The sequence below is a fragment of the Plectropomus leopardus genome, chromosome 7 (assembly GCF_026936395.1).
Source record: "Plectropomus leopardus strain MGB_pleo_1.0 chromosome 7, ASM2693639v1, whole genome shotgun sequence".
NCBI lineage: Eukaryota > Metazoa > Chordata > Actinopteri > Perciformes > Serranidae > Plectropomus > Plectropomus leopardus.
This window is the reverse complement of record NC_142182.1, coordinates 36,913,597-36,937,869: the sequence shown is the minus strand read 5'-3', so window position 1 is coordinate 36,937,869 and position 24,273 is coordinate 36,913,597. Positions and strand designations below refer to the sequence as shown.

At 38.1% G+C, this 24,273-nt stretch overlaps 1 protein-coding gene across 2 annotated transcripts in view; it reads right to left on the bottom strand.

Moving 5' to 3' along the window:
• Positions 1-687: 687 nt before the first annotated feature.
• The window catches only part of b4galnt3b (beta-1,4-N-acetyl-galactosaminyltransferase 3b), a 36,281-nt gene continuing 12,695 nt past the window's right edge, over positions 688-24,273 (bottom strand). The window contains exons 4-20 of one of the 2 annotated variants that reach the window (XM_088080622.1): positions 23,242-23,337; positions 22,290-22,380; positions 22,067-22,167; positions 21,924-21,991; positions 17,960-18,038; positions 17,736-17,811; positions 17,391-17,531; positions 17,131-17,240; positions 15,085-15,185; positions 14,741-14,808; positions 13,444-14,668; positions 11,655-11,914; positions 9,482-9,635; positions 8,550-8,622; positions 8,294-8,447; positions 7,093-7,219; positions 688-3,685 (exon numbers count right to left, since the gene is read on the bottom strand). In XM_088080622.1, coding sequence (XP_087936748.1) covers positions 3,574-3,685; positions 7,093-7,219; positions 8,294-8,447; positions 8,550-8,622; positions 9,482-9,635; positions 11,655-11,914; positions 13,444-14,668; positions 14,741-14,808; positions 15,085-15,185; positions 17,131-17,240; positions 17,391-17,531; positions 17,736-17,811; positions 17,960-18,038; positions 21,924-21,991; positions 22,067-22,167; positions 22,290-22,380; positions 23,242-23,337 — 3,036 coding nt within the window. In that variant the 3' untranslated portion in view covers positions 688-3,573. The remainder of the gene's footprint in view (positions 3,686-7,092; positions 7,220-8,293; positions 8,448-8,549; positions 8,623-9,481; positions 9,636-11,654; positions 11,915-13,443; positions 14,669-14,740; positions 14,809-15,084; positions 15,186-17,130; positions 17,241-17,390; positions 17,532-17,735; positions 17,812-17,959; positions 18,039-21,923; positions 21,992-22,066; positions 22,168-22,289; positions 22,381-23,241; positions 23,338-24,273) is intronic. The other variant, XM_042495927.2, reaches the window with a different exon arrangement.

Here is a 24,273-nt window from a genome sequence, read left to right as displayed (position 1 = left end):
TCTGTTGTGTTGTGTCGCCCATACAATTTTAACATTTCCTGCAAGTTTCTGTGCAACTGATTCATTAGTGTTCAAAAATCAATAAAATAATATTCCTCATTATGCATTCTGAACCACTTTAAAGGATGCAGATTGTGTATCCGTCACACTTGTCAAATATTGCATCGAATTTGTAAAGCTATTTAAAAATGGAGGAAAAAAAGGGAAGTGGTGAAGCCAACTGTGTAAGTTCTAATAATGTTAAACTACATTAATAAAATGTTATCACAACATGTTTGTTGTGTCTTTAAAGCATTAGCCTACTCTGAAGTGATGCCATTCTGGGAACACTAAAATACCTCAAATAATGCCACCAAAGACATTTTGAGAAAAGGAGGGCATGATGTTCTTATATTATAATTCAAAGCTTTATCTAAAAACATTTTTAAGATGTTTTTCAGAGAACGTTACCCTTATTTAAGAAAGAATGTTCCAGGGACCAAAAGAAAACTTGCTGCTGAAAACATTTCAGGAACTTGCATTGTAATATTCTGAGACTGTTTCTAGAACCAAAAAAGCTTCTAGCTGGGATACCCCCTAAATCCTACACAGTGGACCTTTAAAATATGTACAGTATCTACAGTGTACAGTTCTATAATATCAGCAGCATATGACAACTGTTACAAAGCACACATAAAGTCATGAAAATGAAGGCAAGAGAAATTTATTCCTCAGTGTCATAGCAGTGTAAAATGGGGAGAAAAAACAGGTCCCTGAGAGAAGAGACTTGTACAGAAGTGTACAGTAAGGCAGAAGTGAAGTCCCGGCACATGAGGTATATCTAAAACCAACAAAGGGATGAAGGAGTTATAAAAGCATCAAGGGATGCTTCAAACACCACATTTCAAAAGCTTCAGAGCTCTTAGAGCAGCGTTACAAACCAAAACCACCAGCACAGTCTGGCATCAGAGCAGACTGAGGTACAGCAGCTCAAAGAGCATCAAATTCAAAAGACTACGAAAGGCACAAGTTTGCTAAAATGGAATGTGAACAATCAGAAAATGCTGCCATGTTTTTTTCTTAAATAACAATAAAATTATAATGTAAATGCAGAAGATCATTTTTCAACAAATACATTTCCTTTCTGTGTTTACGGTGGTGAAAATATTTCCTAGCGGGAGGCTTCATAGACCGAGCACAAAATCATTTATTTTGAGATTCATCCAAACAATTATTCTTTAGAAAAACATTTAAATTCAGCAGGTAGATCAATAAAAACAAAACAAAATAAAAAAAAGAAACAAAAACAAACCGTGCTTTTTGCTTCAAATTCTCTGCACAGGAATACAGTTGGTCAGCTATCAACTATTATCTTTGGTATAAATAAACAAAAATTCTCACATCAATGCATTGTTTCAGTTTTTTGATATCTGATGAATGATTCATATGCCAGAAAGGTCTGTGCTGCTTTGTGCAACACAGACCTGTGTAAATACAACCAACAATTCATCTCAAAACTAAATCATAAAAATATGAAAATATTACATATTTAATTATTTTTTTCCAGTTCAGGTTTTTCCAGACTCTTTTAAAACGGCACTCTGTGGTCCAAGTACCTGAATAACCATCACAACAGAAGGCACATTTAGTATTTCCATGTTTTTTCTGAATGCTGACACACTAACAGTGATTCTTGAAGCATCGTCTCTGAAACGTTGGAACACTTGCAGCTGATTTATTTAGCACCCGAACTGAACGTGTGTTCTCTGCTTCACACTCAGTTTGCAGTTTAATGACAAACTTCCAGCATAACTGTAGACATTGGTCTTAACATTGCTGCATTATTTTGCCAAATGCCTTCCTAAATTAAAAACCAGAGCTCCAACTATTAGTCTATTTATCAGTTGGTTAATCAAAAGAAACTGAATCGCCAACTAATTTGATAATCAATTCATAATTTCAACAATTTTTAAGCAAAAATGTCAAACATTTGCTGGTTCCAGGTAAATGTGAAATGATTTTTGTTGTCATTTATGATAATAAATGCAGAGTTTTACCAGAAACGTTTTTTTTTCTTCTGCTGCACTTGAGCTGTTTAAGGAGTGTTGAATGAGTGTCAGTTCATGCAAGAGCATCAAAGTGAGCACAAAGCTACGACATCATGTGATGTTTATGTAGAATCTAAACAAGAGTTTAAACTTAAAGTACCTGTAGCATGAAAACCAAAAGTACAGGCAGGCTATTTATAGTTTTAGTGTGAACAAAACCTCTGTAATGACATCATGGGAGAGGGAGATGAGTAACTATTTTTGTTTGAATGTCAGAATGTATGTGTAATGAATTCAAGAGGAAGGGATTTGCCAAAGTATTATTTAAACCTCCCATAAATTAATTTTGTTATTCCTATCACATATGCCAAAATGTTATTTAACAAAGTGTTTTTTTAAGAATATCCTTCCTTTGTTTAACATTTGTTTTGCTTTAGCCATGCCATGTGCCAGTGTTCTGTTTGTGCTCCACACCATGTGATCACGGTGCAGTCACAAAAATGAAATTATCATTCTGAGAAAAAACAAACGTGTTCCCTCTTATTTATATTGCTAGTGAGTTGTGTTCAGAAAACACATCCATACTTTACACATTGTGATACCTGTGTTTATGTGTGTTTATAAAATGTGTGTTTGTAAAAGCCACAGGTGTTTTTTTCATGTATACTCTGTGCATATTTGATGCCTCATGTGCTCATTCAAATAATGGATTATGTGCACTGTTGTCATGCAAAAACATAATTTTTTAGAAGAGTTTTGCAAGAAGTCTTTGCTTTTGCATAACCAGCCTGAAGCTTCAAAGATGGTGCCTCAGCAGTCAGAAAAAAAACAAAAAACTGTACTAGATCTTTAGAAAAGGGAGGGCACTCAACAGGTTAACTGAGGTACAATTTTCTGAAATGTCACAGTCTGTTTCTAGAAATAACAATAAATCAAATGAAAAACAAAATTTGACACACATTGATAAAATAAATATAAAGTTTTCTATAATTTATCACATGAAAAATAAGGTTGTGTTAACCATATAAACAACCTGCAGTCAAACATTTTTCTTTTTATCACAGACAAAAACTATTTTTGTCTCCATTTAAGACTCGTGCAAGACTTGTAATCATTTTGACTGAAGGGGCATTTGAGTGTATGGATTGTGGAGTGTGTCATTTAATTAATGATTTGTCTTAGATCATGTCCCTTCCCTGCATCCAGTAGTGCACATCATCATAGTCTCAGTCAGCCACATCGTGCACAGCTGGGTCTTCATTTGTAAAATCACACAGTCTATGGCACTCAGCCAGCAGTACCCTTGCAGTAGTCATCAGTACATCCAGTGAAATAAACTCTGCGTATCAGTAGTATCTCATTTGTAATGGTCCTCACTGCTGCCACTTGTGACTGCGGACAGTGTCCAATCCCATGTCACCCTCTCTGCCGTTCAGCAGGTGTTGCTGTTACGTTGCAGGTATCATGCTCCGTCCTTAAAGTGCTCTGGTTGCCGTGGTTGTTACTGTGGCGACCATGGTCACCATGCAGCAGGCAAGCAACAAGGTCATCTATGGCTGGGCGACACTCTTCGGTTCCACATGCCACGTTTGGAGTGATAGTGGTGGAAGAAGTTCCTCAAGTAGATCCTCTCCACTTCCAGACCCGCCTGCAGAATCCTGAAGCAGAGGACAGTTTCTTTCGTTAAATTTTATTTAGTTGTGGTCAAAAACTTTTTGAAGCTACAATATTGATATAACATGTGTGTTGTGTATATATATATATATATATATATATATATACACTGTATATATATATATACATATATACGTGTATACATGTGGGTATGTATGTGTATACATGATGGATTGGTGGATGTATGCTTAAATTCGGTTAATTATCTTCTCCACATTTTATTTACTTATTAGGACATTTTATTTTTAAACTTGCATCCTCATATGTTTTTGTGTACACTATTATTTTATTGTTTGTGTTGTAATGTTTTAATGTTCTTAACTTTGGTTATGTCATGGGTGTCCTAACTTTACTTTATTCTGTAAACCTTTTTATTTGGGAAGCACTTTGTGCTTAAGCTTGAGAAGTGCTATATAAATAAAGATTATTACTATTATTATAATGATTCTAATTATTATTATTAGCATTATATATGTATGGGTGTGTGTGTATATGTGATTATATGTAAGTATGTGTGTATGCGTATATGTCTGCATGGATGGATGTGTATAGATGTATGTGTGTATTCATGTTGTATGTATATTTTATGTGTAGCACATGGATGTTTAGCTCATTATCTTTTGTTTGCATTTTCTGCAAATGATGTTTTACCTTGTTTTCTTATATTGTATGGTATTATATTGTAAAGCACTTTGTAACTCTGGTTTAGAAAAAGGATATTAATTATTATCACTATGTAGAAAAATAGAACCTTAAAAGACTCTTAATGCCACTTAGAATGAAATTTAAAGCAAATGTTACAATATAAAAAGAAAAGAAAAAAAAACATGAACCACTATATTTTGGAGCCAGGTGCATTGCATGTAATAGGTCTTCTACCTGTATGATTGGTGTTTTACAAGCGGCAACTTTCGAGGCTGAAAAATGAAGCCAAAAGTGCCAAAAACTGCAGCTGAGGCTGGCTCCAAAACAGAGTCAATCTCCATAGACCCTCATGTTAAAATGACCATCTTTACAGCACAAATAAACATTGTTACAGCCTGGTACACAAATTTCAACATTCATGAAGATTGTACGGAGATGATTTGTTACCTATTTATATGTTATTACTGCCCAAAGTTACACTTATTTAATGGTGGGGGTGCTTTAGAGACAGACTGTCTGTGGGGCGTCCCTACAGTCAGGTTACCCCTCCCTCCTCCACAGCAACTTCTCGTCATAATATGGTCACTTCTGGCTCCAAAAAATAATTAAGATGCCGACAGACGAAATGTCAAACTCAAGGCTTCGAAACAGCAATCCACAAACCAATAGGTGAAATCACTGAAGCTGCATCTAACATTTATACAGTCTCTGGTGTTTTGTTAATGTGTTCAGATGAGGGTAGAACAGAACTGGAGAATACATGGCGTTTCTTTGGCGGGTTTTGTCTTGGAGAAGAAGAAAGAATTGTTGGTTACACTCTGACCTTAACACTGGATGCATTGGTAAATTGTAGATCATTTTATTTTTTATTTTATTCTAAAAAGATGTTACTAATTATTTTGAGATTTTACACTGCAATGTCAGAAAAGACCTATAAAGTCCTACTTCCCATTACATAACATTTTTAAGACTATTGAAAGATTGATTTAAGACATTTTAAAAACAATTAAGGCCTTATTTTAAGTTGAATAAATTCAGTGCCTTTGAAAATTTTTAGGTAACTGCAATAACCCTGTGTAAACACTGAATTCAAACTAATCCATTACAAAACTAAAAATGCTACTTGGTTAAATGTATTTTATTTATTATGTTCAATATAAACAAGTGACAGCATATTTAAAAGCTTATTTTTTGGTTTTGCTCTATGTGAAAGCACAAAATGTAAAGTGATGGTGATGTAGTATTGTATTAATGTGGTGGAACATAATGAAAAATAGGTCACCTTAATGTATTATAAAAGAAAAGATAATACATCTTGGCATCATTCAGCAGTCCCAAGGCACCAAAATTAAATCCACTGCTTTAGGAGAAAAAACAACCTGCTCTTCTGTAACATGTCAGACAGTGTTTACCCACTCCTCCAGAGTTATATTAAACAACTCAGTCAGGAACATGTATGAACTTGTTACACTTAGTGGAGGCAAGTGCAGAGATTATTAGTGTCGTGACAGCAACATAGTTAGTAGCAACAGCTATTTAAAGTTGTTTTTTTTAACTTTTTTTTTTGCCTATAAAAAAATAACAAAAATTTAAACAATAGAGTAAAAAACAACTCGTCTGTGCATGAGCTGATATTTAGTTGTTTTTTTTCTTGCAGCTTGTTTTTTTTATTGCCAGCATTTACCTGTACTTTCACTTTCAATACTTACGTACAATTAGAATCCTAAAATTACTTTTGATGCTTAACCCTGTAAAACCTGTGCAAATTGGCTTGATTTCTCTCAAAAACGTGGGAAGAAGGCAAAGGGCAACATAAAAACACATGGAATGTCCTGAAAGTATTTTTTTATTCTGTAACATCAAGTTAAACATATAATCATAGACATACAAATTTTCCCAAATTTTTTGATAGTATCTAATAATCACAGCTACGGAAGCCCTAAGCGGACGTGTTTTTTTTTTTTTTACAAGCCGTTTTCTCGATATAACGAGATATTATCTCGTTATAACAAGATATTATATCATTATCTCGAGAAAACGGAGTTTGTTTTCCTGAGATATTATCTCGTTATCTCGAGAAAACGAACTTTGTTTTTTGGTTTGTTTTTTTTAACTTTATTGAATGAACGTCAGAAGAAGAAGTGGCGGGTGGATGATGTGACAGCAGGTGCCGTGCCAGCGCGGACAAATGCGTGCAGGTTCTCACCCCTGCACGTACCAAAAAGCACCGGAGCAATAGTATAATAATCTAGTTATGATTACTGATGAATTTGGGTGATGTGTTCCTGTAATAATCATCTTACCTTTTACCATTTGTCCGCGCTGGCACGGCACCTGCTGTCACATCATCCACCCGCCACTTCTTCTTCTGACGTTCATTCAATAAAGTTTAAAAAAACAAACCAAAAAACAAAGTTCGTTTTCTCGAGATAACGACTTAATATCTCAGGAAAACAAAGTTAGTTTTCTCGAGATAACGAGATAATATCTCAGGAAAACAAACTCCGTTTTCTCGAGATAACGAGATAATATCTTGTTATAACGAGATAATATCACGGCTTGTAAAAAAAAAAAACCGTCCGCTTAGGGCTTCCGTACACAGCAGCTAATTTCCAGGTACTTTCTGTGTCTTCCTCTACCAATCTTTTTTTAAATTTGTGGGACATGTCTTGCTAAGCTGCTCATTACCTTTTTTGTCGCATGTTTTAAAAAAAAATCAAATCGAGGTGATATTTCGAGGACAAACCTGTCAAGGAGCTCCCAGTCTTCTCCTCCCCAGCGGTCCCTGAACTCCCTGGTGTTCATTCCTCCCACTGCGTCCAGATCTGACTTGTAGATCCCCAGCAGGCCGAAGCCATTGACCTCCCAGTAACCTGCAACACAGATGGTAAGGCCACATTTACATTCAAATTTTAAGTTCACTTTCCTCCTAAAAATACTTTTAATTACAGTGGTGCACCATCACCACCAGCATTGTTTTAAGATCAAAATATACATCTACGTAAGAAAAACATCATTTTCATTGATCTACACCATTAAGAACATAAGATAAAGATAAAGCGCTAAACGAAATGCATAGTTGGATTCTTCTTTTATTTTTAATACAAACTATTTAGAAAAAAGTGTCAACGTAAGCATCCTAGTGTGTGCTGCAACTTTAATTTCTTTGATTGATTGTTAACCTGCACCGGCTGGCACCCAGGGGAGAGGCACAGCTGTGCACAGGGCTTTCTTTGCTTTTATGGATAAATTAAATTTGATCAATTAGTTGTGGCTTTAAAGACCTCACAAATTCAAATTTAAGACAATTAAATTACTTTGAAGGCCTAATATTTAATTCAAACGAACCACTATTAAACTGTCAGACAACTTGTAAAAAAAACTTCTGCTAAATGTGACACAACTGGTAAAGTTTAAGTGCAACAAAAAAAATGTAAAAATTAATCGCTAAAGGAAGTACTTTAACTTTTTTTTCTCTAAAATGTTCATCAGTCAGTCATTTTCTATAACCACTTGTCTTCGTCAGGGTTGCGTGGGGGGGCTGGAGCCAATCCCAGCTGTCATCGGGCGGAAGGCGGGGTACACCCTGGACAGGTCGCCAGACAATCGCAGGGCCGACACGTATAGACAGACAACCACACACGCTCACAGTCACACCTAAGGGCAATTTAGAATCACCAATCAACCTGAGCTGCATGTGTTTGGACTGTGGGAGGAAGCCAGAGACCCAGAGAGAGAACCCACGCAGACACGGGGAGAACATGCAAACTCCGCACAGAAGGGCCCCTGCCCGGACCGGACCCCGTTCCAACCGGGACTCGAACCCTCTTGCTGTGAGGCAACAGTGCTAACCACAAAGCCACTGTGCCGCCTCTCTAAAACGTTCTACCTTGAAAAGGGAACCATATTTTCAAATGAAAAATACTAAGATGGGAGTCTGTGTTTACCTCTGGCGTCTAATGGCGTAGCCCCGCAGTCCAGCCTCAGGACGATGGGAGCAAAGGCCATGTATCCCTCCACACAGTGTTTCCTGATGGTGTCGATGATGGAGGGAGGGAAATGGATGTGGAGGTCACAAAGAAACACGATGCTGTGGTCATCCTGAGGGAGGAGGAGAAGTGAAAGATACAGAAAGAGATTTATTATTTCTGTCTCACACGTCCATCTTCAAGCTTTACTGCAGACTGATGAGGCAATACTCACATTGATAAGGTCGATACCTGCTTGCAGACCTGCAGAGCGCTCAAAGTTTCCGCTTAGCTTTACATACTGGTACCTGATAAAGCCCACAGGTGTTATTACAGTGCATACACATTTTGTGTGATAAGCTTTGATAAGGTCAGATTCAGTATTAACCATGTGAAACCTCTGCAAATCAGCATAATTTCTTGCAAAAACATTGGAGGAAGGTAATGTGCACAAAAGAAAAGAGATTCAAAAACAACAAGAAAAGGACCCCAAAAAAAGTGCTAAAAATAAAAAATATATATTCTGTAACATATTTTGAATATATAATTCTAATAATTATGAGTATAGTTTCTCAACATTTTCCCCATTTCTTTTGGGATAATTTTCTAATATTTTCTCTCTCTCCTTTTTTATATAAATTTTCACTTTATTTTCCTGTCACCTTTTACCAATGCTATTCCACCAGTTCTATTCCAGCTCTAAAAAGGCAATTTGTTCATTGCCTTTTTCCATGTATTTGAAAAGATGAAGCCTTTTTGCTCAGGTTTCAAAGGTTTAAATACTTGTGGCAGGCATCTGAATACAGCATAAGAAAAACTTAAAAATGGACTGTACTTATATAGCGCTTTTCTAATCTTATTGACCACTCAAAGCGCTTTAACACTACATGTCACATTCACTCATTCACACACACATTCAAACACTGGTGGCCAAGGCTACTGTACAAGGTGCCACCTGCTACTCTGTAACCTCGCACACACACTCACACTCCGACGATGCAGCATTGGGAGCAGTTTGGGGTTCAGTATCTTGCCCAAGGATATTTCGACATGTTGCCCAGAGGAATGAACCACTGCCCTTCCGTTCAAGGGATGACGCGCTCTACCTCTGAGCCACAAACACCCCTTAAGTCCTTTCAGGTTTTAGAGGGTTAAAGCAAAACACACCTGAGGAGTGAGGATTTCTGTAGAGCCTTCCTGACGTCCATGTCAGTGCTGTTGTAGTCAGCGATAATGAGATTGAAGTTGGTGTCTCCAGTTGCTCTGAACAGTTGCTCCATGTCTGTGATCAGCTGCTGCACCCAGCGAGCCTGGTTTTTCACTGAGCATCACACAGACAAATGATTGTGTGTTTAGGTAATGCATTAAAAAACAAAAGGGGGGAAATATTTTAAAAAGGCTACAAAAATATACATAAGTAGAACTATGAGATTTTGACCTTATGTTTTCCTCAACCACTGTCAAAAATTACATCTGATGAAGACAAGCTAGAGAATTTTTTTTTTAAATGAAACTCATAGGAAAGAACTAGTAACAGCATACATGCATCCTTCAGTTAAGAAAAGGAGTTACTGAAAATGTAAACTAGAATTAGTATTTTTGTTAAATGTCTTGATTTTTAGAATCCTGTGAAAGGGGCAATACTGACATGAGCACATCAATATTTCATTACTTGGAACTAGGGACCTATGTGCCATTATTTAAGCATCAGTGTCACATTTACATTATCACTGTATTACTCTGAATTCAGCAGTCCTGCCATCAGATGATGCATCCTCCAGAACGCAAACCAGCACTTTTAAGATCTCGTCCCTGGAGGGCTGTCATTATCCTTGCATGTTTCAGAGACTGGCTGTTATGGATCCCGCCCAAAAAGTGTTTGTCCAAAGGTCCACAGAGATCTGAGCTTTTACAAAGCTTTGAATCTGACACTGGTGGCTACATAATAGAGGCCTTTCTTGCTTTGATCAATGAAATACTGACAAGAAGTTTTTGGTTGGGACATTAATTTAAGTATTAAACCTTTTACATGACATTAAATCCAAAGAGTCAGTGCTGACATATGGAATTTTTTGTCATCAATTGTGGTGAAATGTCTCATAACTGAACTTCAACACCAAAAGCAAAAGTTGAAACAAAAGCCAACACACACAAAGATGCACAGCACAATAAAAAATAGATGGTGAATATAAAGCCAACTTTCTATCAAAAATTTAAGGTAAAGGATTTTTAAAACTGTACAAAACCCATCCGGACATGTACCTAAATTCTAAAACGGTTTATAGTGTTTTTACAGCAGAAGGTACTCTAAACCCTTAGGGACTGTTTTGACGCATGTTACATGCTTATCATTTTTCATTATTTGATATTTTTGGATGTGTTCATGCATATGGTATACATTTTGGCAGATTGAGTATTTTAATCTTAGAATTTCCAGCTCAGCTCCTACAATAAGTCTAAAATACACTCTGGAAACTAAAGTGTTACAGTCAGACTGTTAGGTGCAAAAAATGCTCCATGAAAACCCATTCAAAGTATTAATACATGCATTGTATTATTTCTGGATGTCATTCTGGACTTTTGCCTTGGAATTGTGTCATATGTAGAAAACACATGCTATTTCCACTAGGTGCACTGTCACAATCAATGTTGCTGCTAATCATTGACATATCCCAGGATGTGATGAAAAAAAAAAATCTACTTTGCAGGTAGTACACTGATAATAATCAAATTTTGTGTGTGTGTGTGGATGGGTGGGGGTGGGGGTCATCTCAAAACATAGTGGCATCATGACAAAGATCTGGCATTTAAAGGATTAAAAAAATAATTAATGAATATTTAATATTCATGATTAGGACTAATGTTGGTTAAAATATAAACTCAATGAAAGTAGAAAATAATATTAATATATATATTTAAAGCTTGATTTTGAAAAGTGCATTTTGTGTGCAGAGCGACACGAGTGTGTGTGATATTGAAGCGGGCCCTGAGGGTTAAATGGAAGCTGGGTTGTTGTTATTCAGTGCTCATTGTATTTCCTCTTCACTGGTGAAGCAGAGGAGTGTCTGCACCTCGTTTATCGTGCATGACGGAGTTGCTGGCCAACATTTTCAGAACAAAAAGTTTTACCTTTAAGTCTCGGGTCAGTATATTAGGTATCTCAACAGAGGGGTGACAGAGAAATGGTACAGAACTGAATGGTTCTATTATATCATGAAAATGCAAATATAACTACTCTAATGTCTACCAAACTGAACTGAACTGAACTGAACCTGAACCAGACTGCCTGGAGGAAACAATGCTTCACAGCTCTAATCAGCAGGGTTAAAGGTGGGTGTACCAGGTACTATGAAGTGGATGGTGGCGACAGGATTCCAGCGGAATCCCACTGGGTTACACATCACCAGCTGAGGTTTGGCTTGTTGGAAACTGAAGTCATTGCTGCGTTGCCTGCTGTAGCGAATCAGAGTGTAGATGTAGTGCGACAAGCGCAGCAGCTGGCCGTTATCATCTTTTAGCTCCAGCTCCAGAAGGTAGCGGCTGCCCCTGACCCCGTCCACCCGCTTCACCACATTAACCACGCGCACCAATGTGAACCTCCTGCAAACACAGAGAATCAAAAAGAAATTTTGCAATCTATGCACATGATTGTACTTTCTATTTAGCTGTACACTAAGGTTGCCATACCATGCTGACAGCCCGTATCTAATCAAGTTCCCCAGAATGGCCTGATAGAATAAAACCATGACTCTCTGATCAACACCAAACACTCGGAGTCTGCGTGGGAAGTAGTCTCTGCTGGAGAACACAGACTTTCGATATAGACCTTCCGGCTGAAGGTGTCATCCAAGTGAATACTTAAATACTTACGAGCAGACCTGGTTGATGTGGGTATCATGTATGATAACAGGTGTATGGTCCCCCACTGATCTAGGGTCCATTATCGTCTCTTTAGTTTTGTTTACATTTAAAATGAGATGGTTGGTGTCACACCATTGCACAAAGTTTTCAATTTTAGGTAGATAAGCTGGTGGATTTCTCTGTTTGTGCAGCAGGCTGAGGAGAGCAGTGTTGTCAGAAAATTTAAAAACAGTTATCCAGGTGGCTGCTTGTACAGTCATTTGTGTATAATGTGAAAAGAACTGGAGAGCTGGAGCTAGCTGTGCTGATTGATGTGGGATCTGAGAGGGTTTCGTTGATTCTGACATGCTGACATTGATTGGTTAAAAAGGAAAAACACCACTTTATCAAAAAAGGATTAACACTCATCTGCTTGAGCTTTGAAATGAGCACATGAGGCTGGAGTGTATTAAAAGCTGAGCTAAAATCAACTAATAAAATCTGTGCATAGGCTGTGGGGTGTTCTAAGTATTTAACAGTGAAATAGCTAATACTGTTAATGGCATCATCAGTGCTCCTTCCCATCCTATAAGCAAATTGATATAAGTCAAGTGCCCCATTGACCTCTGCTTTGAGCACAGACACCACATAATTTCTAAAGTGTTTGTATACACATAGAAAATGGTAGCATGTTAGCATATGTCCTTATTACATAACATTGTCTTACGTCTAAATGTTGTTTTTCTACTCCAAGATGATGTTTGCATTAGAAGTTTGGAAGAAATTTGATTTTAGTCACTCAACAACATAACTTACAACCAACAAAATGTAAATGTCATCTGTTGTCAATATTACCAAATTCAAGTGGGCATGAGACGCTGTTCTGACACTGAATTTTACTCAATTGACTCAACTTAAAAAAATTTAATTGAATTTAAAAAAAAAAATATATATATATATATATATATATATATATATATATATATATATATATATATATATTTCATTATCTAAGGACATTATAAACTAAATAAACTATTTATAGTTTAAACTATACTAAACTATTTGTACAAGATTTTTCATCCCTCTTTGTGTCTTTCCAATTGAATTTTTTTTGCAGAGGGACGAAATCTTTAATTTTTTACCCATTTTAGATTTCGTGATGGATAGAAAACTGAAAATGAGGCTGATTCCTTTCATTAATGCCTCTCATGGCACACAGTCATGGGTGCATGCACTGATACAAATATGCAGCCCGTGTCAGACACTGAATAAAACACAGCACTTACCCATGGTGCTTTGCATTGAGTTGGTCCATGAAAGCCTTGACTGTGGCCAGAGCATCACTGGAGCCGAGCAGCAGGTTGCCTGAGACGTTGCAGTGCAGGTCAATGGAATCTAATCTCTGTGCCTGAAGGTCCAGGTGGCCCACCTGGAAGGTCTGGCTCCAGTTGACCTCACTGTCAAACACCGGCGCTGGGGTAACATTCTCGTCGTCCGCACCCTCAGAGTCTCCCCCAAGTCCCCAAAGATTGTCTTGCTCACCCTCCCAAGTGTCTCTCTGGCTCACAGCCCTATTATGAACCTGGTCTTTCTCCCTTGTTCCGTCCCCCACACCTTCCCAATGCTTTTTGTCCACTTTGCCTTTGATCATCTTTGGTCTGTGGATGCTATTTTCTAGATCTGGTAGAGGCATTTTCATCTCAGTGTCCTTTTCCCTGAGGTGTTTTCTGGTATCTGTGTCCCTCTGGTTGAGCCTCACCACAGGGCGCTCCATATCTCGCTGGGCAGTGATGGAGCGTTTGGTGGTGGCTGGTTGGAGCTCCATCTCTCGGATTGGAAACCTCTGCTGCTTGGTCTCTGTGGGTTTTACAGGCGGAGGAGCATCCCTCACTAAGGGTTGAAGCTTTGAGTCCTTGAGTCTCTGGATTTGAGCGCGGTTCATTTTACGAGACCTCTGCATGCCATGCTGTTTAAAGCTGAGCTGCTCTGCTGCGACCGCTGGGCGTTGTATTGCTTTAAACTGCTCTCTGTGCACTGCTATCAGTGGAGACGTCTGTTCTACTCTCACAGTGGCTTCTACTGATTTAAGCTTTTGTCTTTTTGCTGGTCTTAACTTCCCCTTTGGTTTTATCAGCTCTGCTTTCCTACCTAGCTTTACATCTGTGCGGCTCTGTTGCAGGGAGTGTTTTGATGCTTGTGTTGCCTGTAGAGGCTCAGCTGGTTTCTGTGGTTGAGGCTGTGGGACACTATCTTTCTTTTGCCTCCTCTGCAGCTCATCTGTGTGCAGTCTTGAATCAGAGGTGTTGCTCAGTGTGTAGTTAGTTTCTTGTACAACTAAGGAGAAGAGTTTCCGCCTGCGTCGATTTGCATAATCATCATAATCATCACCATAGTCTGGAAAAAGGTTGTTATCCACCCGATCCGACCAGGCTTCCCTTTCTCTTCGATAGGCTTCATTGTCCAACTCATCCTCCTCCTCTAGCACCGATTTCCTCCTCTGGAAACCAAAATCTAAGAAAAAAGGAGAGTGTTAGTAACTGATGATACAGTTTACTTTATTTTTTTGAAGGAAGTACAGAATACCTCTGCCCATGTTTCTTGTTTCTTGCGTATCAGAACGGTCTAATCTCATGTACCTAGAGAAACCAAACCTAAAGACAAGAGGACAAAACAGATAATCATGCAAAGCTTAAAATTAAGTTAACTAACTTAATGTAAAATCACGAATGAGATTTTAGATGGGACTCAGTCATCTCCTGCTCTGCTAAAGATTCTCAGCACACTGAACGCTGCAGCACCCCCTGTTGGAGATGCTGTAAACCTACTTCTAATTCTACTCTGTCAGCCTGTTTACATCTCCATGTGATATATATTGTTGCATTAAGTGTTACTGCATGTGGATCTAAAACTTATCTGTTGTGTCTTACATCTTCATGTAGTACGGGCTTTCAGGGTAGAAGCAGCTGCTCTCCGTCTCCATGTGCGTTAGTCGAGTGTAGTCCTTGGGGTAAATGTACGACATGTGGACCTGAGAAAATTGAATGAAGTGGCATGCTGTTAAAGCAACGAGTTTGCTGATGGACCATGTGATCTTGACATGAAAAGGTTCATCTGACCCCATCCACAGAGGTCAAACAGGTGTGTGCATAGTTGAGATAAGAACAGGACATATTGCATGTGCTTTTATTCTTGATATTCAAATCATTTTTAACACTAAAATAGTTCAGTATAATGGGATATGAGCTTATCTGCTATATTTCCAAGATGGGAAACTCAGTGCCACTCTGATAGCCCTCTGTTACATATAAAGCTACAGCTTACAAGCTTAGTTTAACCCTTAGGGCCCTCTTTGATATTACACACACACACTCATACTGCTCTGCACACGAAATGCACTTTTTAAAATCAGACAATTAAAAGAAAATATTTTGCATTAATATGATTTTCTACTTTAATTGAGTTAATATTTTAACCACCATCAGTCCTAATTATACATATCAAATACTCATATTTTTTTCAGAATTTTAACCTTTTAAATGCCTGATTTTTGTCATGATGCCACTATGTTTTTAGATGAAATTAGATTTAAATCAATTATTTTCAATATACTACATGCAAATATGATGATCACATCATATTTGCAGCAACATTGATTTTGACAGTGCACCCAGTGGAAAAAGCACTTGCTGACTGTTGGAGGTATGTGCTGTAGAGATATCTGCCTTCTCTCCAGTATACAGGAACTAAATGGCACTCTGCTCAAAGTGCTGTTGTATCAAAAACACCAGACTCTACAGAGGAAAACAGTCATTTGACTTCAGTGAACGTTGGAGCTGCTGCTCTACCGCTGCCTCCATCAGCTGTTGTCGAAGGTAAAGAGGAGACAATATTCAAATATAGTGTACACTTAAACTGATATTGTTTTTTTTAGGTGGCTAAAGTATGTTTAGATATGTCCACAGCAGGACGCTCAGCGTCCAAGCCGGTGTTGTGGGACCGTTCTCTATTTATCAGAAGAGGGGGGTGGCTGGGGGGTGACTTTTTTATTTAAAATAAATACAAAATATCACTATTTAAAGTTGAATATCTCCCACCTAAGCCAAAATTAAAAACACAAGTCCCTCCTCTGTGCTTTTTGTTAATTTTTTCACTTTCCCTTTTGTTGTAAAGATGTTGCCATGCTGACCCTGTTACATGGCCAATAATCGAGGTGCAGACATTCCTATGTATCATCGGTAGAAGGGGAAGTACAGCGAGCACTGGACGGAGTAGTAAGCATACATTTAGGAATACTGTCTGCGATGGAAATGCTAAATAAACCTACGACCCAGGGACGTGTCCATAGGGGTTACTTTGGTTCTAAATGTTCTATACTAATTGTTTTGGTGGAAACAGAGCCATAAAGAGCTGACCTGGCCCTCTCCAAAGGTTAAACAAATCCTCAAAAATGTCACTAATTATCACTTCACATCTTTTCCTGGTTTTTCAGAGTTTATTATGTGCAGGACTATTTCTTGGCTAGGGGGTGACATCCTGGAGTCTTGTTGTGATTAGGAGGTTAACTAAGCCAGATAACAAGTAGGGACTTCAGCAAGCCAGCACAAGGAGACAAATAATGAAATTAAGAATGAAGAATAAACTCTGTACTACTACATGTTTTTTTTTCTTCTCTGGTGGGACCAGCATGTAGGATATTACATTAGTACTATATTACGCTGGCATAATTTAAATTCCTTAAATATGCAACACTGCTCAGCACAACAGGAACAAGTTTAAAAATAAAATATAGAGGGCCATGGAAGATGGAAAAAGCTTCCTATAGCAACATATACACAACATTTTCTATCCCAACAGTGCTATCCCAACCCTCTATTCATGACCCCTTTTTGCATGAATAATGAGCTGTAAAGAGTAATGTGGCTGGAACTCATCCAGCAGAGATATTGGTGTAAACAAAGGATAAAAATACATACAAACTGCAGTCCTTGATAGCGGAGCAGCGGAAAGTCTTTGATAATGTAGCTGGGTTTGTAGGAACAGTCAGGCAGAACACCTCTGAGGAACTTGCTGTTTATCAAAGGCACTGCAAATAAACACAACACACAGATCTGAGATAAGATTACTTTGTATGTTTAGGAGGAGGAAACGAGTTGCGCAATACAATTGATGGTAAGAAATGGGGGTTGAGGTGAGTTATCAGCTGTGCAGCAAAGAACAGTGAGATGTCTCTCACCGTGGTAGAGTGTGTCTCGTGGGTCCTCCCTAAGGAGGTCTGCTGCTGTCGCAGCATTGTGCTGTTTTGTGTGGATGTGCTGGTGGCTTGCAGCCGTCTGTGGTATGTGGGCTATGTCACTCATTAACAAGGCAGACTCATCTGTGGGAAAATAAAATAAGATGAAACAAAATCATTGACTTGATATGCAGGTTTGAGCACTGTGGTAGAAAAATAAAGGCAAAGAGTTATGAGTCATGAGGCACTGTGTGAGGAAGATCTACTCTGAGCTTAAGACTAATAAAGATTTGCTGAGTGATGTGTTTTTAAGCAGCAGGAATGATGTGTAGCTTTCTGTGTACTTACTAACATACAGTGAGATGTGACTGGAGTCAATAACCATGAACTTGCCTCGATCCAGGAGCTGCCACTGTGACATAACCAACACAAAGAACTGCATGTGTCTTCCACTGTATTACTCACATCACACTTGAAAATGAGCACAGACTGAGAGTTGGAACCACTTAAATGTTACAAAGAAAGAAGCAGGGGACATTTTCTGCATCAGACCACTGAATCCAACTACTTACTGCCACCTCCACATGGTCGGTTCCTCTGTCATTTTGTTTGTGGATAACTTCGAAAAAGTACCTCCTTTGAGAAGACAGCCTGTCGGAAAGTACAAGTTCAGATTCAGTTATACATTATATTCACATCAGACAAAACCTGAATCAGTGGTTCCAAACTGGTCCAGTCACAGGTTCCAGATATCTCTGTAGTCTCTAGCTCAGGGTCCAGACAAAGAAATAAAACAATATCGCAAGACCAGAAATGGCACTTCGAAAAAGTGTGCTGGAAATTCACTGTACTATAAAATGTGTTTTTCACAAACTTAACACATTCACAGGTCACTTGTGGTCTAGTCAGAATGGACCCTTGACCCACTTTTGGACTGCAACCCACCAGTTGGGAACCATTGACCTGAACGGTTTCTTCAAAGAAATACAATCATGTGGCTTTAGGCGCAGATCTATGTCGGACCTGGTTGGCTTCACTGCTCTTCCATCCTTTGTGGCAGCAGTTTTCCTTGTTGGAATCAAGGGTGTCAGGAAGTCATCGTCAACTGGCGACCCACAGAGCACATCCAGCCCTCCAAAGCTCCCCACTCATAAAATATTACTGGATTCAAATTTGAGGATTCAAACATCCGGTCCAGTATTTATTTAATGTCTATCATAAATGTTTCAACTGATATCACAATAATTATAATATGATTTACCAAAACCAAATTGGTGTGTTTGATCCACAGATTAAAAATCCATCTGTCTGCTTATTATGAGCTTATTATCAACCCACAGAAGGCGGGGCTAGGGATTACTACAAAATGTCACGGCTGATTAATTATGAATAATATACAGAAACATCGCATGCAATAGTCCACCTACCCACCATCTCTTCCCCTCTCTTAAATCACTCTTTCCCTCCCTCTCTCTCACTCACACACACACACACTGACACACACACACCGAGGGGCTCAGTCTGTGTGTCTGTCTGTTTTTTTAGTTCTCAGTTTTGACAATAGTGCTACTATAATGCATTAAGTTTGCAGTTTGTGGGTCAGGTTGAGTTCCGGTGTTTAATTAACCCACATTTTTGCTGGTTGATCGGATAAATGAAGTTATAAAATATGCCAAGTCATCATGCAAGAATGGGAACAAGATTCAGTACTTCATTGTCATGTTAACACAGCTGAAAGAAATTTGCCTTTGTGCAGCTTTCAAAAACAGACAAAAAAACACAAACACTTAGTAGACAGCAAAAACAGCTGACAGAAATATGCATTCATTGAAAAAGTCAAACCTTCAGTATCATACAGAGAAAACTAAGTAAAAAGTCCTCAAAATGCTTGTGCAGCTGCATCCATTTAAAGTGCTTGTTGCTTTGTGCCGTAGCCTACCTATTTTTAAAGTGCTCCTTTGCTTTTCCTATTGCTACACGTACCTGCGGGTCAGAGTTCAAGAAGCCAACAGCCATGTTCTGAGACTCTGGAATCTCTGCCCTGAGGGCAAGGGACTGAAGAGGAGACTAGCAGGGTGAGAGACAAATTCATAGCTCTCATTTAGCATTTCCTTTTATTTATCCCACATGCTCTTATTTTACATTTTTTATTTACTTTAACTTCTTAATTAAAATTATATATTTAAACGTTGTTTAAATAATGACCAATAAATCTACAAATCTTCTACCTTCTATATTATTAAAAACATGTTAATTAAATGATTATATAATTATAGGCTAACTTAGTCTAAATACTTTTTTTCTTGAAAATTCAGCCCCCATGGTGAACAATTTAGGCCCTTGAAAAAATGCAGTTGATGACCTCTGGTCTAAAGACAGAGAATGTTGTATGCTGCACCGATTAAGAAGCTCCTTGGGTGAATATTGGGATGCTACTGGGTTATATAAATAAAGCTGACTTGACTAAAGTGAACCACTATAAAAACAAAAGCAATAAACAATCTACATTAACCAATATTTCACCTATTTACTAACATTTACATGTTCTCTTGTCGGTGTCAACTCACCAACCTGCTCTACACCACGTAGCTTGAAGAATTTCCTGCCAGTTACAGTAAACTACACCCACACACTGAGACACAACTTTCCAGCATGTTAGTAATATTTGTACAAACTAGCCAGAGATGGTTGTCTGATTTTTTCCAACACTCATGTAGTCACAGTAATGCTGAGTGAGTTTTTTACCGCATCAACATCTCTACTGCAAAAACTGCCGATCTAACCAAGTGTAATAATCTTATATTTAGATTAAAAAATCTAGTTAGTCTTGTTTTAATTATAAATGGATTATCTAGTGCTGACTAGGAAAGATCATTTGACTTAATTCAAGTAAATATCACTTGCCTGGTCTTGTTAAGCATCTTTGTCTTTTTCTGAGTTATTTTTTAACTAGATACAGGAGACAAGTCTGGAAACATCCACTTCAGGTCTATAGAAACCTTATTTTAAGCACTAGTATGTCCAGACAAAAACATCTAATTTCAAGCATCAGCTCTGTGGTTAACATTTTCCCAGCTGGTAAAGTTGCATTCAAACAGTGAGGCTTAAATTGTTTACGTTGCTTTTAATGACTGTCACACACATTTCATTAAGCAGGAGGGATGTCTATGTAAAAAAATGCCTTTTTGGTTTTTGTATACAATTTTTAAAAATGGTAAGAACAGTATTGAACAAAGAACAATATTTTTTTATTTCTGTGGTTGTGATGCTTTTCAAATATCACACCAAACTAAGGTCACAGTACAAGTCATTTTGGTTGAAAGCTGTTTATAAATTTGTAGTGATCTGCTCACACAGGAGCTTGTTAATATTTGTAGCAGCAACAGATTCAGAGTTGCCTGGTATGTAAACCATTCTAACTGTATCTTTCCCTGGTTTCATGTTAATAAAACCATGTTTTTCAAGCATTGCTATGTTTACTTATTTTAAGAACAAGTGATCTAATTTAGCTCCCTAAAAACAAGAATTTCATAATTCTAATTTTTAGTAATTTGATAGTAAAAAAAAGTACAAGTTTTGAGTGATAATAGGTTTGTTTTGCATTACTAGAATTAATTAAATTGCTTGAAATGAGTGTTTTTGATCTTATTTCAAGATGTTATGGGCTATAATGAGAGTCACAGAGTTTTACTGGTTTTAAGACATCTTAACAAGCAAAATTTGCTTACTGCACTGGCAGCCAAATTTGCTTCTTTTAAGTGCAAGTATGCTTAAATCTAAGGTGTTTGGCCTTAAATTTGACAGGCCATTTTTGCGGTTGGATTCCCAGAAGAGCATACACACTTTTACTAAGAATTGCTTATGCTCAGCTTCTTAGAGTAGAGATGCTGATATTTAGGTATGGGTTTAATGTGATTTAAGTTTGTGGTGCACTTCTGTGTTGGGGACTTGCAAAAAGACAGAGTAAAACTAGAATGACTGCCTTGCAGCTGTATGCCTCCACCAACCAGTTTACACCCACAGCTGTTTACACCCATGTCTGTCCAGACGCATGTAATACATGCAGTTAACACATTTAAAGGAAGTTAATAAAAGTTATCAAGTGTGGGTTTTTTTTGTACTTACATGTATGATTACAGTGGGTAATTCACAGTTTGAAAAATGCTAAAAAATACAAAGGGGGACTGAAAGAGTTTCATGACATGGTGACTAAAAGATCTAATATCATCAAGTAAGTGTTGTCCCTGGATTGATGACTAATGTGTTTGTCCAGGATTCACATTACAACCAACCAATCAGCAGCACCCGCCGTGTATCATTAACAGTGTGCCGTGCAGATAACCGCACACAAAGAAAACCCCCGCCCATTTCAAAGCCATTCAAGCTCTATCAAAAGAGTATAGTCGTCAGACAAAGGGACTGAACTTCACCTGAGTCTCTGAACTGGTTTGATTACTGTACTCTACCCACAGCTCAGTGCTGTACTCACATTGGTGACACTAGCTGCTGATGTCAGCTTTGATGACGTCAACTCACCAAACTGGTTTGGAGGTCTGACTGGCATACTTGTCAAATTCCCCCGGGGCTGTCCATTCTGTGCCAGTCTAGTAAAAGAAAAATTTACAGGCATTTTGAGGAAATGATGCTCTGATTCTTGAGAAGATTCGAGGTGTGTCTACCTTTCCAACCAATGCTAATAACTTCATGTTCAGGGGAGAGTCATCTGTGCTGAGCCACAGTTCAGAGTTGTCATCTGAGCTCACAGCAATCACAAACTCTCCTGGAAGACGAGAAGAGAGGAGATGAAGAGGCTGATACAGGGAGAGATACAGGGAGATGGACTGCAAGAATGTACTCAGTTAGGTAACAGACAGGAGCCAGATGAAGAATTTCATGTTGTACCGTCAGTGTATGGATGTAGGTAACCAAATATCCTGAGCCCATAGTTGGTCCACTGAGGGGAAACAGCCAGCTTTGACACTGTAGTCCTGGTCTGAGAGATACACAGAGATCCAGCTGTAATGTTTACTCAAAGTCAAACTACATCTTGAGTCCAGGGGCATAAGGATCTAGCACGTGGATGTAGAATGCACCTCTGAGTGAAAACAACTGTGTGTTGTGAGAGTGTGTGTGTGTGTGTGTGTGTGTGTGTGTGTGTGTGTGTGTGTGTGTGTGTGTGTGCGTGTGTGTGTGTGTGTGTATGTGTGTGTTTGACTGCGCTTGTGTCAGAGTGTGTGAATGCAATTTCATGGCAATTCTGGAATCAAGTGGTGGACCGACCAACATTACAAACCGTGGAGCTATGTTGTCAGCATTTGCTAAAAGTGCAAATAATCACTTAACCCTTTAACACATCAGTTTTCTTGGTCTGCATTCAGATGCCTTTCAATAGCATTTATACCTCTGAAAACTAAGAAACTGGATTATAAGATATTACCAAAAAAAACAAAGGAAAAAATTTCCAGAAAACTATATTTAGAATTTTCTTAATATATTTAAAATTATGTCACAGAAAAAAAAGGATATATACATTTTTTTTACCATAGAAAATGATTTCTTTTAGAATTGCAGACTGTGAGTGAAGAGATTTTCCCAAAAACAAAAACCAATAAAATTCTACATTGCTGGGTTGATCTGTAAAAAATGACATATTTTCCTTCCTTGATTCTTTAACTTCATTCAGTTGCAAATACACTTGGCAGTGCACATGGATTAATACTTCCCTCACCACTATTTAAACCTTTGAAACTGGAAAAAAAGGTTTTATTTCTCTCAAAAAACAATACAGGAAAGAACATAATGAGCAACTTGACAAGAAACTGAGTTAACTCAGGAGTTAAAGGGTTTGACTCACATGAGGATACAGCGGGTAGTGCAGGTTCTTAAAGAGGTCAGCTGTAGAACTGCCACACCAGTCCTCAAAGACATGCAGATTGGCCTGTCCTTTATACTGCAGGAAGTAAAGACAGAGTGAGGAGGACACTGGATACACAGCTCTGTTTGTGCTGCAGTCAACCAGCAGTGAGACAATTAACCATCTGGCCTCAGTACCTGGCAAACTAACACCAACAAATACAGACTTCCTTAGATACCACGTGACAATACAATGACAGGACAACTGCTTTCAACTGTCACCTGATTCCTGCTAGCCACCACACTTCCTTTGCACAGACACATCACTTCACCACAGTTACAAGGCATTACCTCCAGGTGGATCCAGCCATGCACATTGTTTTGGATGAAAATGTTTGATCAGTTTTTAAATATCCACCTCCAAGGTGTCTGGCTCCACCCAAATTCTAGGAGGTTAATGGGATTTTTATTTGCAATTCTCGAACCATTATCAAATAACATAAATGATCCCCTCTTCTCACATGAATTTTTGTTTTATGTTCCCTTTAAAAATGTCTCAATCTGACTTTACTGTGCTGTATCCAAAGAGGTGTCACCAAGCAGCAAACTCTGGGACTAAAAAATTACACCTAAGTGTCAAAAAATGCAGTGTCGACTAGAGGCTGTTCCAGAAGCCAGTCAAACCATACATACACCCATTCTAAAATGGTAAACCTCAGTACAAAAATAATATGTTTCCTGCCTGGTGCAAAGAAAAGTTTTGGTCTCTATAGCTAATTGCATTATCCACACAATTGTACAGGGTGAATTTTAATATAGCTCACCTGTTAACATTTTATTATGGAATTTCTCAATAGACAGGTTTCAATTAACCCTCAAAATGTGTAAGCTGAAATTGCGAATATAAAAAACACCTAATGAAAAAAACTGCAATTTTGAAAAAAAACTCCCATTTATCTTGTAAAAGTTTTTATGCTGGCATGAGGTGGTATTTCAGACAATTTGCAAAAATGCAATGGAAACTCTTTTTTGG